Raw genomic sequence first — 14,282 nt, forward strand, 5'->3', positions numbered from 1 at the left:
GCCACTGTTTTGCAAATCATAATTCATATTTTGAAGTGGCAAGAAAAAGTGAAATGTCCACTGTCATCATACCTACTTGTCTGGCAGCTGTATAAACACTTACTGAGGCAGTAATTCTAGAACCACTTTCCCCTGATGACTCTGCTAGTTCTGTCTACTATAGGAAATCAGTTTCCACTCTGATATCTGAAGAAAGTTTACCTGGCATTTCCTTTTCCCCACTCTGTCTTCCTAGTAGAAGTAACATGTACATGATGGTTTCACTTTAAACTAAGAGCAATAGACAAACAAATCAGAAATGATCCCTTTTTGGTGATGGGTGCATGCAAAAGTTAAATGATATATATGTATGGGCCTCTCTAAAGTATATTGCAAAGGCTTATTTTGAATTCCTTTACACATTTTAATTAATACATTTAAAAACTCTAGTGTTGACAAGACAAATTGTATTTGAGCCCACAATAGCTGGTAGAGGTTAACCTTTGACACTTCACCAGCAATCATCTAAGCCAGTTAAGAATCTGACAGACTAAGAAGAAGTAAGTAACATCTTTCTGACCCCATCACAGCACTTCTTGCCTTCACAGATACCAGCCTTAATGAAAGTCTATGAATCAATAAGCTTGTAAGGTGGAAGAGATCTCTTCCTGCCCACACAAATGTTTCTAACTGTCATGTTGTATAACAAGAGACCCCTGCAGCATAACTGACCTTAAGCATCCCAGAGAATAGTTCTGAATCTTTCCAGAACCTATTTGTATAGAAGTTTTGCAATGAAGATAACGCTTGTAATACACTTCAAAATTCAATTCTTCTGCTGCCAAGTACTAGCCAATCTATATTATAGCAATCATATCTAGCAATCATTATAGTTAAGGCTAAAAGTCATTTTCAGATGTAAGTTTCTTCTTAACTTTTCCATGTTACAATCTGAAACAAACTTGTAATTTAAATATTTATTATGTAACTCTAACTAGGGAAGGGCAATGATCTAGTGTCTTCTACCATAAAAATCAGATGCAGTCTTTATCATGTAATACTTAAGAAAGCTTAAAAATGTATAGCTAAGGTTATAGCTTAGATCACAAACTATGTAGTAGGATACTGGGCACATTTGCATGTTTGTATACATATTTAAATTAAAAGGCATGCATTCCAAGTAGTCATTCAGCTGTTGGGGCTTCCCAAGTTACTACCTTTTTAAAGGATCAGAACTTCAGATTCATTTTTCTTATAGTTAGGGATCATAAAAATCCATGCATCACACAGGTACCTCTGAGAAGAAGCCATCTTGTTTTATAAGCTATCATATACTTTCTTTTCTTTTCCCAAATTAGGTTTCTAACAGTTACACAGGGTGCATCTACATATGCCATTAATGAACAGCAATAAACTGTGGAGCTTATTGCTCCAGAATTTAATGCTCCCGGGAAGCTCCTGTGTGTGTGGTTTACATGTGCACCCAGACGGCAGCCCATTGAGCCAGGTCAAAGCAGCCCCAGTTAGCAGGGCGTCTGGATGTCAGCCTGTCGGCCAGGATTGCTCCAACCAGGATCAATGTACTGCAGAGGGGCTGGCTGGGGCATGAAGGTGCTTCAGTGTAGGGCCAGGTGACAGGCAGTCCTCATACTGAAGCACCTTCATGCCCCAACCAACTGGGTCACTATTTATACATGCACTGCTGCGCATGAAAAAACTCCACAGCAGGGTAGTAGTTTTATTTACAAGTACTACCCTGCTGTGGAGTTTATTAGTTTCATGTGCCCTAATAGGGGCACCCATATAGAAGCTGAGATTTTTACTGTGCATTTAATTAGTCAACTGTGCAGTAAATGTCTCATGCAGATGCATCCAAAGGAAACTTAAAACATGAGAAATTAAAATAATTGACCTAGGCTGTAAGAAGATGTCTCATTTGATCTGGGACTGATTGTCCCAGGATTTGAGCTGGTTAAAAACAGAAGTGGCACAGATACTTACACACATCACCAATTCAAGCTGCATTGCTGCTCCTTCCAAGTAGCTTCCCAGAAAGAGTATGCAGCCTGATAGATTTGTCCCTGAAATTAACTGCAGTAACCATATAGACATACAACAGAATATGCTGGGGTTATCTGACCCCAGCTAACTTTCTGCCTTTTGGGCAGGGGGTTAGGTCCAATGATCTCATGAGGTCCCTTCCAGCCCTAATGTCTATGAAATCTATGAAATCCCAGGATAAAGTATTGTTATATTTTATCTAGAATACTTCAGAGAAAATTGAAGCAAAATAATGGAATTATACCTTTGTACAATTCTGGGAAAAAAGCTTTCTCCTAGAACAAATGCAACATCTATTTGCACTCATTAAGATACCATCAGTGAGACTGAACAGTGCCTTAAATTAGGCGTGTCAAACATATGGCGGGTAAAGGAATTGACCATATGGCAGGCCTGCCACAGAATCCAGGAGAAAACCTCCTGTTGGGCATGGCTATTTGCGGCTGATGGGTGGAGCAAGGGCTGCGTCAGCACAGTCCTACTCAGTCTGCCACCACCTCCACCACTGACCGTGCCACTGCCTGGTCCAGATCCAGCCCACAGGGAGCCAGGATCATTTTGACACTACCCCCTTAAATAATACCATATTTACTTGATTCCAAAATGAGTCCCCCTGCCCCATTTAATTAGGGAAAAACAGTGCCTTGTCTTTGAACTAAGTAACTGGGGGGCAGGGGGGGATGAATGACAAGGAGGTGTTGCTACTTTGACCCTAATCCAGGGTCTGGGCTGGAGCCACAGCTTCTGCTTGCCACTGTACCTCACCCCCTCCACAGCTTCTTCCCCCCCCTGTCCTGCCTGTCACCTCTTTCCCAATCTCCCTTCCCCACACCCTCTGCACCCCCCACCCCTCATTGCTTACCATTACTCTGGTGGTGACAAGCTCCAGCCCTGCATATGCTTTCTTTGGCCCCAGTCTGGCCCAACAGCAGCAGTGGAGGCAGTAACTCCAGCTGGGCCCAAATGGCAGGGGGAGGAGAAAGGGAGAACGGGAAGCCCAAGGCTACGGGGGACAGGCACAAAGGGGAGAAAGTGATGTGGAGGGACAGGAACCAGGGGTCAAAGTGTGCGTTTGTGGGGGGGTCAAGGGCAAGGATCAAGTTTTCTCCCCCACCATCTTACCATCTCCTACCTTCCCATTGCCTTCCCTACCATCTGCCCTGCCTCTGGGCTCCTCCAGTGCCTGCCCCTTCAGCACCTACCTCAGTGCCTACTGCTCCACCCCTCCCCCCCCCGCATCACCTGATCCCCTGCCACTGCTTTCCTCACCACAGTAGTCAGGGATTATGTTGCAGGGATGGGGGCAGAGAATCTCAATTATGAGATTCTACACATGGATAATTGTAACTAAATTATAAATGTTCCATATACAGAGTGTAGTTACTGGGGTGCGGGGGTGGGGGTGGTAATCTAAAATTCAGTGTCATCTTGGATTAAGGTAAATGCAGTAGTTCTGAGAAACATGATTTACTCCAAAACATTCAGTGATGTGGGAACTTGAATAGGGTGGAAAAATTAACAAAACTCACAAGTACTGCCCTATTTTGAGGGGATAGGCAATGCAGCCAGCAAAAACATGAGGTTCAGTGACAGACTAAGGGTACTTGTGCTTCCTAGTAAAATGTCTGCCTTTTTGACTGAATGGATACATACTTAAAGGGAAAGTAAGGCTACTATAAGACAGAAATACAAGCTAGTAGGGAAATTACAAAATAAAGGAGAGGTGTTTCTACTGTGGCCTTTTCTTAAAGTGTACTGTTAAAGTGTTGTTTCAGCACTTCAGAGAGGTCTTAATGTAAGTAACTTATACAATTTACAAGGACCTCTGTTTCAGCATTTTTAGGACTACAAAGAGATGTTAGCTCCATATCCTCCATAAATACATATTTATTTTTAAAATATTAAAATGGTTTCCTAATTTTGTCAGTGATGTTTATTTAAAAATTCATACTATATGCTGACTTATTTTGTTCTTTACTTTGGACATTTGGTTTTAGTCATTTTGGATAAGGTCCAGTAGATATGCTTTAAACCTACCAAATATCACTGAGTGAAGAAGAAAGCATTTTGAGCTGAAAGAAGCAGTCTAGTTTCTGACTTTTGAAGAGATGTCAGTAAAAAAAACACCATAATACTGAATTTTTGAATTTGTGTGCACACTAAAAGAAGATGAAGAAGAACCCTACGGTTCTTGAGATAACATTCAGTCAGTGATTTGGGGGGAAAAAGTTAACTTTATCCAACCTCCTTAATAACCATATGTTTCCAATCATCAAAAATACATTTTTAGCTGTAACAGTTTCTGTATGTTATAGCATTCACTTTCTATGAGAATTTACATAACAATGTGTGACATATAAAATGCTTAATGCCACCAACCATGACAGTACAAATTACAGTCATTTTTCAATACTCTGTGCAAGGTGCACCACTTCAGGCACTTGGATTGGTTGCATGCTGTGTTGGTTTCTGTAGTGAGACAAGACCAGCATGCACTGCACTCACAAACAGTTTGTAGCCTTTGGGGATATATGGTAATAGGTAAAGAGACTGATCCACTTACCCGCCATAGGCTGGAATTGGAGGAGGGGGGGCTGCTGCACGAAATGTGTTGTACACTGTGCGACCTCGGCCTCTTAGATGTGCACCTCTGTAAGCAGCAGCTGCAGTTGCAGCAGGGTAAGGGAATCCTGGCACTAGGGGAAACACAAAAGAAACACAAAGAAATATTGTAAGTCTGATTGTTTCAATTCAAAACAAGATCACATACTGAAAATGTAACAACTTGTTTGTGTGTGTATTCAAGCTTGTCGGTAATTGGCATGGAGAAGATGCAAACCAAGCAAAATGTTGTTCTCCTGACAAAAGGCCATATTTTCATTATAAAATCTTTACATTCTAAGAAGAAGCAACAAAGTGGGTATGAAGTTTAAAATACCCTCCTGATTTCTGGCTGTATTTTTCTTAGGAAATACTCATCCTGTTTTATCCCTGAGAAGGACACTTTTAGGCTAGGGACAGGCATTACACATAAACTGGTTTAAATGATCAGAAACTGGTTTAAACCTGTAACAGAACAGATGTTCAATGCACATGAACCAGTTTGAGAATGGCTGAAACTGGTTTGAGATACACCTGGTTGAATGCAGTATCAGATTTAACTGCTTTGGGTCAAACCCGTTTATGCAAAGTCTAGCCCAGACACCTTGCTGGTTTAAGGTAAATCAGTCTCCCCCAGCATCCCAGCATGCTCTCTGGGCTGGGTGGGACTCTTTGCTCCACAGCAGGACTGGCCCCTCCCCCTGCTCCCTGGCTGGAGCTCCAGAGACTGCAGGCTGCTTTCCCCCTCCCATCACCATTTCCTGCTACTTTTGTTACATCACTATAAGAACACTTGATTTCTCTTGGACACTTCAATTACTACCTGGAAATGAGTGACTTGGGAAAAGAAGTAAGGCAGGAAGCTAAACCCTTCTACAGCTCCCCTTTGGGAGATGCAGAAGACATTCTATATTTGATAATATAGGTATCTGCATTTGCTCCTGTTTATTACGCTCAAAGACAAAAGTTATATGATTTGTAAGTATTTATTTGAGCTGAGAGAATTTTCAGACCCACCAGTATTGGTTTAGCTCATAAAAAAGACATGAACTCAAGCAGGAACATGGAAATCACTCCACCCCACTTTTGTTCTACCTATATTTGAATATTAATGATCACTCAAACAGATTTGCATCAGAAACTGAACTGTGGTGAGTCTACATGTAAGTGTTGGGGAAAAAGTACTATAAAAGAGAAATGGTACTATAAAAAGTTTCTTATTTTAAATGTCTATAGCTACTCTGAATAAACTTTATCAATGGAGAAAGAAAGTTAATATACTTTTCAGCTTTATTTTCTTTTCTAGTTGTTTGACCAATGTGTTCCATTACACAACATGAGTTATTGTTGATGTACAGTGACATAAATTCAGCACTGGTTTACCTCAAATGGCTTCAGTGATGTTAAACTTGGATGGATTTTTTGTCAATATGTAAATAAAAAAAGTGAATAAACAGATTTTATCACAGTAACCAGAGATAAAAAGCAAATAAATCGGGGCAAATATATCAAATGCTTACTGTTTTAAAGCTGACACATGAATGGACCTGAATCCACAAATGTTTTTCATCAGTTTTAACAGAAACACTGAATTTGAAATGAAGGAAATGAAAACTTCTCAATTTGTAAAACAGCTAGCTGCCTGTGTGAGGGAATACACTGTAATTATGGTGACCTATCCATTATCACTTTGCTATAGTACCTTCCAGGCTTTACAGGATCTCTCTCAGCGACAAGCAGGTCTTACAGTAATTCTGCGAGGATTTAGATGTTTGAGATAAAACATGAAACAGAACTGTAGCAATATAGTGAAAGGAGAACATTTTTTTAAAAGTGCAAATCCCATATCCAGTTTTATTTCTCTTTCTGCTACTATAAAAATATATGTTTCAAAATGAGTGGGATGCATTTACAAGATTTAATATATTTCTGTTCTGTTTTCCACAGACTACATATGAGACTACTTTAAAACAAAGAAATATGGGGACCATATTGGTGCAAGGATGCTTTTGCTAGGAAAAAATAAAAATGCATTTTCTCTCTCTGGAATTTCACATTACTGGAAACATGCACACATCCATCACACCAGTTAGAGTCATGATTTATTAGTCCAAACAAGAAATGTTCCTTCCTTCTGCTTCCCCTTGTTTGAGTATCCATTAATGATCCTGTATAAAATAGATTTGACTGTAGACTATAACATGAAACAGCAGAATATGGGAGGCTAGACCCTGAACTTGTTACAAAAAGGCAATACCACCAGCACTGAGGCAATTCTCCTGCAGACTCAACTGCAGCGGGCAGGCAACATGGCCTGGATGGATGACAACCACCTACCAAAGGCACCTACCAAAGGCTGCACTGTATGAGGAACTGACAATGGGGAAACGTGACAGAGGAGCCCCATGCAAGCACTCCAGGGACACTCTGAAGAGGTCCTTTTCCACAAACTGTGGGAAGCACAGGCTGCAGATTGTGATGCCTAGCAGCTCCAAATCAAAAAGGCAACAGCCTTCTTTATATGTCAGCTCAGTGCCAGCATTGCGGAGAAGAGGAGTAGGAGGAAAAATACACCCACATCTAGCAGCAATCAGCCATACATTTTAAAATGTTGCAGTAGGATTTATCTCCCTCCAATTGGACAGATTATTCAGCAGTGGGCCTGCAGCCGGCATGGGCAGCTCCCTTCCTAACATCTTCATCTGCAAAGAACCGCCAAGATACTCAGAATTTGGTTACTTGTTATAAGCAATGCTAAAGTAAAGGGTGACTTAGGGTTGTATTAAATTAGAGGAAATAAAGTGCCTACCAGAACTTTCAGCCACCCCAGTAAGAATATCTACCACATAATTAATGGGTGCTACTTCCTATCCATTATGCAACTGGGCAGTAATTGTGGAAAGTCTGGAGCTAGGGCACTACCTGATCACTGCCCATCTCTGCCTCTGGGTAGAGTATGAAGGAGTCAGACCTGTGCCCCTTGAACAAATATCTTGTCCTCTTCCTATTTCACTGTGCATTCAGCATCTGCCTTTCAGTATTTCCTCAGAAAACTTCTTTTAACTTCAATTAGGTGATTTATACACCGGGATTTATAATCATATTTAAACAGTGTTTACTAACTGTACATATTACTGTGGAAAGAATATAAATATGTTAATTGCTATGTTCAACACCTCAAGCCACCTGCAGTAAGAGGCTCCCATAGGTTCACTCTATAGTTAATCATGCCTAGAAAGCAACATCTTCATTTGCTCTATACTAGAACTTACTCCTGCATTAGTTAGACATGCTAAAATTTAATTTAAAAAACTTAGTATTGATAAGATGTTCATTAAAAGGGAAGAGCAGACTGCAGAATCTGACCAGGAAAAGTATTGCTGACTAGTCTGAATAGTGACCCAAAAGATCAGCAGTCCCCAATTGGGACTGATATATAACTAATGGTTAAGGAAAACAGTACTGGAAATGATAGAAATGGATGTTTAGTAGGGCTGTGTGAAGCTTCAGCAGCTGATTCAATTTGGAGGAGATTTGGCCCAATTTGGGGAATGCATCTCCGAAACTAAATAGAATCAGAACACCAATTAAAACCTCCAAATTGATCTGAACTATGCAAATTGATTCAGAGAAGCTTCAGAAAAGATTTGGCCGCTTCAGAGATTCGGCCATAGACTAAGTAGGCAGCTGACACAGCTGCCTCCAGCTGGTAAGTCTGTTGGGGTTGGGGAAGGAAAGAGGCATGGGGGAGGGAGGGATTGGGGCTGGGACAAGCTGCCCAGTTGTGGCAAGGGATCCATGTTACTCAGGGAGGGGGGCAAGGGGGAGGGGGATGCAGGCACGGCAGCACTGGGAGTGGGGGTACTGCCCTGTTGCGACTTGCCCAGCCGGGGCGGGGGTTGGGGCAGGATGTGGGTGTGGATCGCTCCAGGCCAAAGGGGGTAAGTGGTAGCAAGGCATAACCACCGTTCCCAGCATTTTTTCGCCCACATCGTGTGACCCCCATGTCAGCAGGCAAGCGGTGGCAGGGCATAGCCCCAGTGGCTCCCCCCACTGGGGCAGAGGTAGGCACAGCTAGAGGAGCTGCAGGAGAAGCCCCCATGGCTGTTTCCCAGCCCCATCCCCCCACCAGCCCAGCCTCCTCGCACTTTAAAAAGAAAAGCCCTGCAATCCCCATCTCTGGCAGCAATGATTGGGGCCTCTGAGGGCTCGTGGCAGAGCTCCCCCCGTGCAGCATGGGTCAGGGGGGGCAGGGAGGATCTCCCCTCTGCCTGGAGAGCAGCTGTCACATTGTGCAGGTGCAGAGCAGCTCAGCAGGGTGCTGTGTGTTGTCTGGGAGTTGGGATAGTTCCACGTTTCAGCCAGAGCCCAGCACCGCTCAACCTCAGTGGCCACAACTCCCAGGCAGTGCTGCATGGCAGGGCAATCCCCACTGCCCCATGCTACATGGTAGGGCTCTGCCATGAACTCCCAGAGGCCCCAATCACTGCTGCTGCAGCCAGTTAGTGCGGGGCGTTTATTTTTTGTTTTAAGTACTGGGATAAGGCTGGGGTCAGGCAGGGGATGGGATGGGACTGGGCAGGGCAGCCATGGGGGCTTCTCCCATGGCTCCCCTCACCTGGGAAGAGGCAGAAACAGCCAGAGGAGCCACGGGAGAACCTGCAGCTACCAGGCTGTGCCTGCCTTTCCCTGGGCCAATCCAAATCACCAAATCTCCCTGAATTAGCACTGAATCTTCTAAAGCCAATTTGGCTGAATCGATTAGAGACAGTGATCCAAATCTCTGAATTGAATCACCATCCTCCGAATCAGCCAAATCTGAATCAAATACTTCCCTATTCGCACAGACCTAATGCTTATTTTTTCAGGTGGCTACCAACTGTAGATGGCCCTTGTTACAAAAGCAACTAACAAATAAAGGATAGCATCTGATAACATTTAAGTTGTTAGACTAATTTCTGCCTTTAAATGTGCATCAGTAGTTCTCATACTTAAGGGGAGCCATGAAAATGCAAAAAAAAGAAAAAGCATGTTGACATTTGCCCCCCACAAAAACTAGCAGTTAAACCAGACTGACCCCAAGATAGTGTTGAGTGCTGCTATTAAGCAACCCACCTACATGTTAAGACTGTAAAACCTGTTTAGACAATGAATTCTTCATGGCAATGTTTCATTTTATGTTTGGCAAAACATACTTATTACAAAATTGGCCTAATTAATTTTCACTTTGAAAAAGCACTCACATGTCTTCCTTTATGTACACATGCGTTGCCCAATTCATTCATCACTCTCTCAAAATACATAACAATATGGAAGTATGTCTTGACTTTCAGAATAAGGACATTGGGATTGTATGAGTGTTCAGTGTGACAGACTGTGAACTTCATTTCTTTTTTATGAACACAATTTTCATTTTACCCTTCACTGTAACATTCACTTGGTATTGTAAGCTCCATACTGGATTAAAACATCCAGTTTGAACTGAAAACTGGCCTGAGTTTGATAAAGCCAATCTATTCTATACATTTTTCTGCTTAGGCAGGAGCATAGGACACCTTCAAAAGTCTAACAATGAAAGAGCCATCAAGGACCATCAAGGTTAAATGATTCTGCTCCAGTGTAAAAGGGTGTCCTGGTGGGTTCATTTATTTCAAATGACTCTCTACAGAGAAGCCAATGGGGCTGAGGGGGAGAGAGAAAAGGGTGGAGCCTAGAATTTCCTTAGTAAAAGCACAAGGGTAGAAATAAGATCAGAGACTGTTTTGAGTTGCCTGTCTCTGAGCAAATGATGAATTCATGATCACACGCTGAAAGAAAGGGTAGGATGGGAGAGCCTAGCTTATGGAGGATGATCAAATTCAGGGTTTAGAGGTGGGCGCAGAACAGAGAAATGATTTAATTATTTTCTTAAGTTCTGAAACTCTTAGGTCATTTTTTAGCAGTAAAATTCTTTGCTATGCCTGTATTCCTTGCTTGTTTGCCCACCCCCACCCAGACCTGAGCCTGCAAGCTTGGGGAAGAGGATCCATGCAGCAGAGAGGCTCTGGTCCCTCAACCCCTGGCCTGGGTGTGCATGGAGAAGACAGAGCCTTTTATGTTTCCTCTGTGTGACAGCCCAGGGAAGGACAGGTTTGGGCTGGTGCTCACATACAGAAGGTGAACACCAACTAAGGCTAGCAAGCCGCCCAGTGAGGGGCCCCTTGAATGGTGGCAGAATATAACCTACATTGAAGCACAATGGATATGGTACAGATGTTCAAAAAAATGCTCGAACTTAAAGCACTTCCATCAAGGGTTAGCTTAGAGCAGATTCTGCCATTTTTAAAGTACTCTAAGTGCTGTGAACATCTGTTCTGCTACAGCTTTAAAGCATTTTCTGTGTACTTAATGCATTATGTATAACGTCTGTACCTAGCCTAGAATATCTCACCACAGCTTACGATATATAGCGATTCAATAAATCTGTGACTGCAAGATGAATGAAAGCGACCTTGTTATCACCTTCTTGATATCTTTCCATGAAACAACTGGTAGGAATGTCAGAATTAGCTGAAAGCTCAAGTAAGGTATAAATACTTTCTAATCATACTTGGAAAGTATGTATGTTGGCTTTAATGTGAAAATCTTCAAAAAGTGTATAAATAATTTAATGCCATAGCTTTAAAAGAAAAGAAATATTAGTTTCAATATGCTGGAAAGACTCTTCCCTTAAAACGTATTTGCCATATCTATTTAACATGAATCAAAGTAGAAAAAAGCTTGTATCATTGCAATGAAAATTGAATTCAGCCCATAAGCAATAACAGGTTGTATTATATCTTTCCAGACTATCACAGTACAAGCAATTCTTACAGTATGTCTCATTGACAGACCAAAAAATAACATGAAATAATAATAAAAAAGTATATCTACTTAAAGACTTTTCTTATACAAAGAAAATACTTCCAAGATGTTCAACCACAAAAATTTGCTGCATGACACACAAGAATTTGGGTGCAAGTTCCACAGCTTTTTTTTTTATTTTAAAAAGGCTTAGGGGCCTAAAGAATTTATACTTATGTATGGGTAGAGTTTAGATGAACTAATCAGATGTGGAAACCAAATCTGAGCATGAGAACAATGAGAAGAATTTACCATTATGATGTTCACAGCTGAAATTTAATCAAACTTTGATTTTCCCCAAAAGATATGACACATCTATTATTCTTATTCATTTTTGTATCAAATTAGGTCTACCATTGTTTACATTTTTGTATTAAATGAGCTCCACAGTTGCCTGGCATGCTTTCTAGACACTAAATATCAACATCTACACTGGAAAATAAAACCTAGCTGCACAACATCTCTCAAGCCTCAAAGATCCCAAGAGGAAGAACACAAACCAGGGTTATAAACTGTGTATTAAAGTTTTAGAGCTTTAGGATAGTCAGAAAAGTAGCAGATGCAAAAACCAACAGGGGGGCAGATTCTGTATCAGGCCCATAAAAATATACAACCACTTTAATGGGCAATTATTCTTTGCTTTTGTGCTCTAGTTTGAATTTGTATGAGAATGCCATATGCCTGAAGAAAGGTATGCCATCAAAATAGATGAATGAAAATCTCTTCTCCTTAGTGGTCTTCTCCCCCTCCATAGCAACTACTAAGTTAACTCCCATTAACATCCTCCACATGTTTTAGGATAAAGACTGTTAATACTGGGTCTTGGTTGAATCATTCTTTGGTTAATTTATTATAAGATATTTTAACTATTAAAAAAGGAATGGACACATTTACATTAGCACCATTGCTTAGGAGGATCCCTGTTGAGGAAATTCATCGGAAGTGCTGGACAATAAATTAAAAACAAAGAGGTATAATAGGTAACATGCTGGGGAGCAATGAATAGCATAATCTGTATGAGGGTGACTGAAATTTTTAGGAACAGAATGAGGGCATTATGATGATAATGTACACTGTCTTGTGAATATTCAGTTGAATTAATACTTATTTAAATGGAAAAAATAGCAAATAAATATATTTTCCAATAAACCTTGCATTTCGATAAGAAATAGAATTATAAATAGCACATTACAAACCATGCCCTAGATCTTTCCATTTAAATATGCAGTCCAAAGTGTGTTGAAGCTTAAATTTAAGCTCCATCATATAGCTCTTAAAAGAAGGTATTTTAAATATTTATTTTAGATAATTTTTAGTCAGAACATTAAAAAAAATCAGGATTATTGAAAACTATCAATCTGAAAATATTCTTAATTCACATAAATTATTTTAATTCTGTGGGAACATTATCTCTAAATACAATTCTGAATCTATTCTAATCAAAAGAAGTTTTGCCATTGGTACCAAACAGATACAGGATTTGGCCCCCCTATTTCTTCCATTCACAGTATATTTATTCCTGATACACATACTTGGGATTAGCGAACCAATAATTTCCTTACCATTGTGCCAAAATACATGTCAATATTAAACGCTGTTGTTTAGGAATGAATAAATCTGCATTTAGGACAAACAGTTTCTTACAGGACATTCTCATTTGAAATGCATTGAAAAGGAAAACAAAAATCTCTAATTAATGTACAAGTCTAATCACCATTCTCCACATGGAAGAGTAATTTTTCACTGTTCATTTGCTTGGTGTAATCTCAAAACTGACAAAACAGAAAAGCAATGGCCTATAAATCTGCACTCATTTGTTTCTTTAATATTCATATCCCATTGAACTACAGCAGCTTGTTGCTGCAGTCTATTACAACATGCAAAAGTGTCGATAAAAATATTATGAAAGGCAAGATGCGTTTCTTCATGGCTGTGCGTGCCATTTATTTCGGAAAAAAAATACAATAACTGACGCATGGATTGTCCCTCAGTTTGCTGCACGCTGGGCGATTAGTGATTAATTACCTTGCTGCAAATTGACATGGCACAAGGAAATTGACACAGCCCTGATTAATTAACTTTTTATGTGAGATGGTTACTTACAAAACACTGCACAATGTAACTGAATTCTTTTATACAAGATAGCTGTACAAAAATTTCAAGTTTAAATCCAGATTAGACCAAAATGAACAGAACAGAAGTAACACTTGCTTCCCTTGAGTTACAAGTGAACTTTCAAACCCAGATGATTGGAAAACAGCATATATATAGTGCCCATATTTAAGAAAGAGGAAAAGGAGGACCCAGGGAAGTATAGACCAGTCACCCTCACCTCAGTCCCTGGAAAAATCATGAAGCAGGTCCACAAAGAATCCAGTTCTAAGAACTTGGAGGAGAAGAAAGTGGTCAGGAACAGTCAGCATGGATTTACCAAGAACAAGTCATACCTGACTAAATTGATTGCCTTCTATTATGAGACAAGTGGCTCTGTGGATGCGGGGAAGGCAATGGACATGATATACCTTGACTTCAGCAAGGCTTTTGATATGGTCTCCCACAGAATTCTTGCACACAAACTGTGGAAGTATGGGCTGGATGAACTGACTGTAAGGTGGATAGAAAACTGGCTGAATCACCTGGCTCAATGGGTAGTAGTCAATGGCTCACGGTCTAGTTGGCAGTTAGTATCTAATGGAGCACCCCTGAGGCCACTCCAGGGACTGGTTTTGCTCAATATCTTGACCTAAACAAATTGGATG

The 14,282-nt window shown here is 40.7% G+C and overlaps 1 protein-coding gene across 5 annotated transcripts in view; it reads right to left on the reverse strand.

The window, feature by feature from the left end:
• RBFOX1 (RNA binding fox-1 homolog 1) overlaps positions 1-14,282 on the reverse strand; it is a 1,278,833-nt gene that overhangs the window by 76,903 nt on the left and 1,187,648 nt on the right. For all 5 annotated transcript variants that reach the window (XM_014520084.2, XM_025203686.1, XM_025203675.1 and 2 more), the window contains one exon: positions 4,604-4,736. In XM_014520084.2, the coding sequence (XP_014375570.1) occupies positions 4,604-4,736 (133 nt within the window). The remainder of the gene's footprint in view (positions 1-4,603; positions 4,737-14,282) is intronic.

This window comes from Alligator sinensis, unplaced genomic scaffold (genome assembly GCF_000455745.1).
Source record: "Alligator sinensis unplaced genomic scaffold, ASM45574v1 scaffold404_1, whole genome shotgun sequence".
NCBI classification, from domain to species: Eukaryota; Metazoa; Chordata; order Crocodylia; family Alligatoridae; genus Alligator; species Alligator sinensis.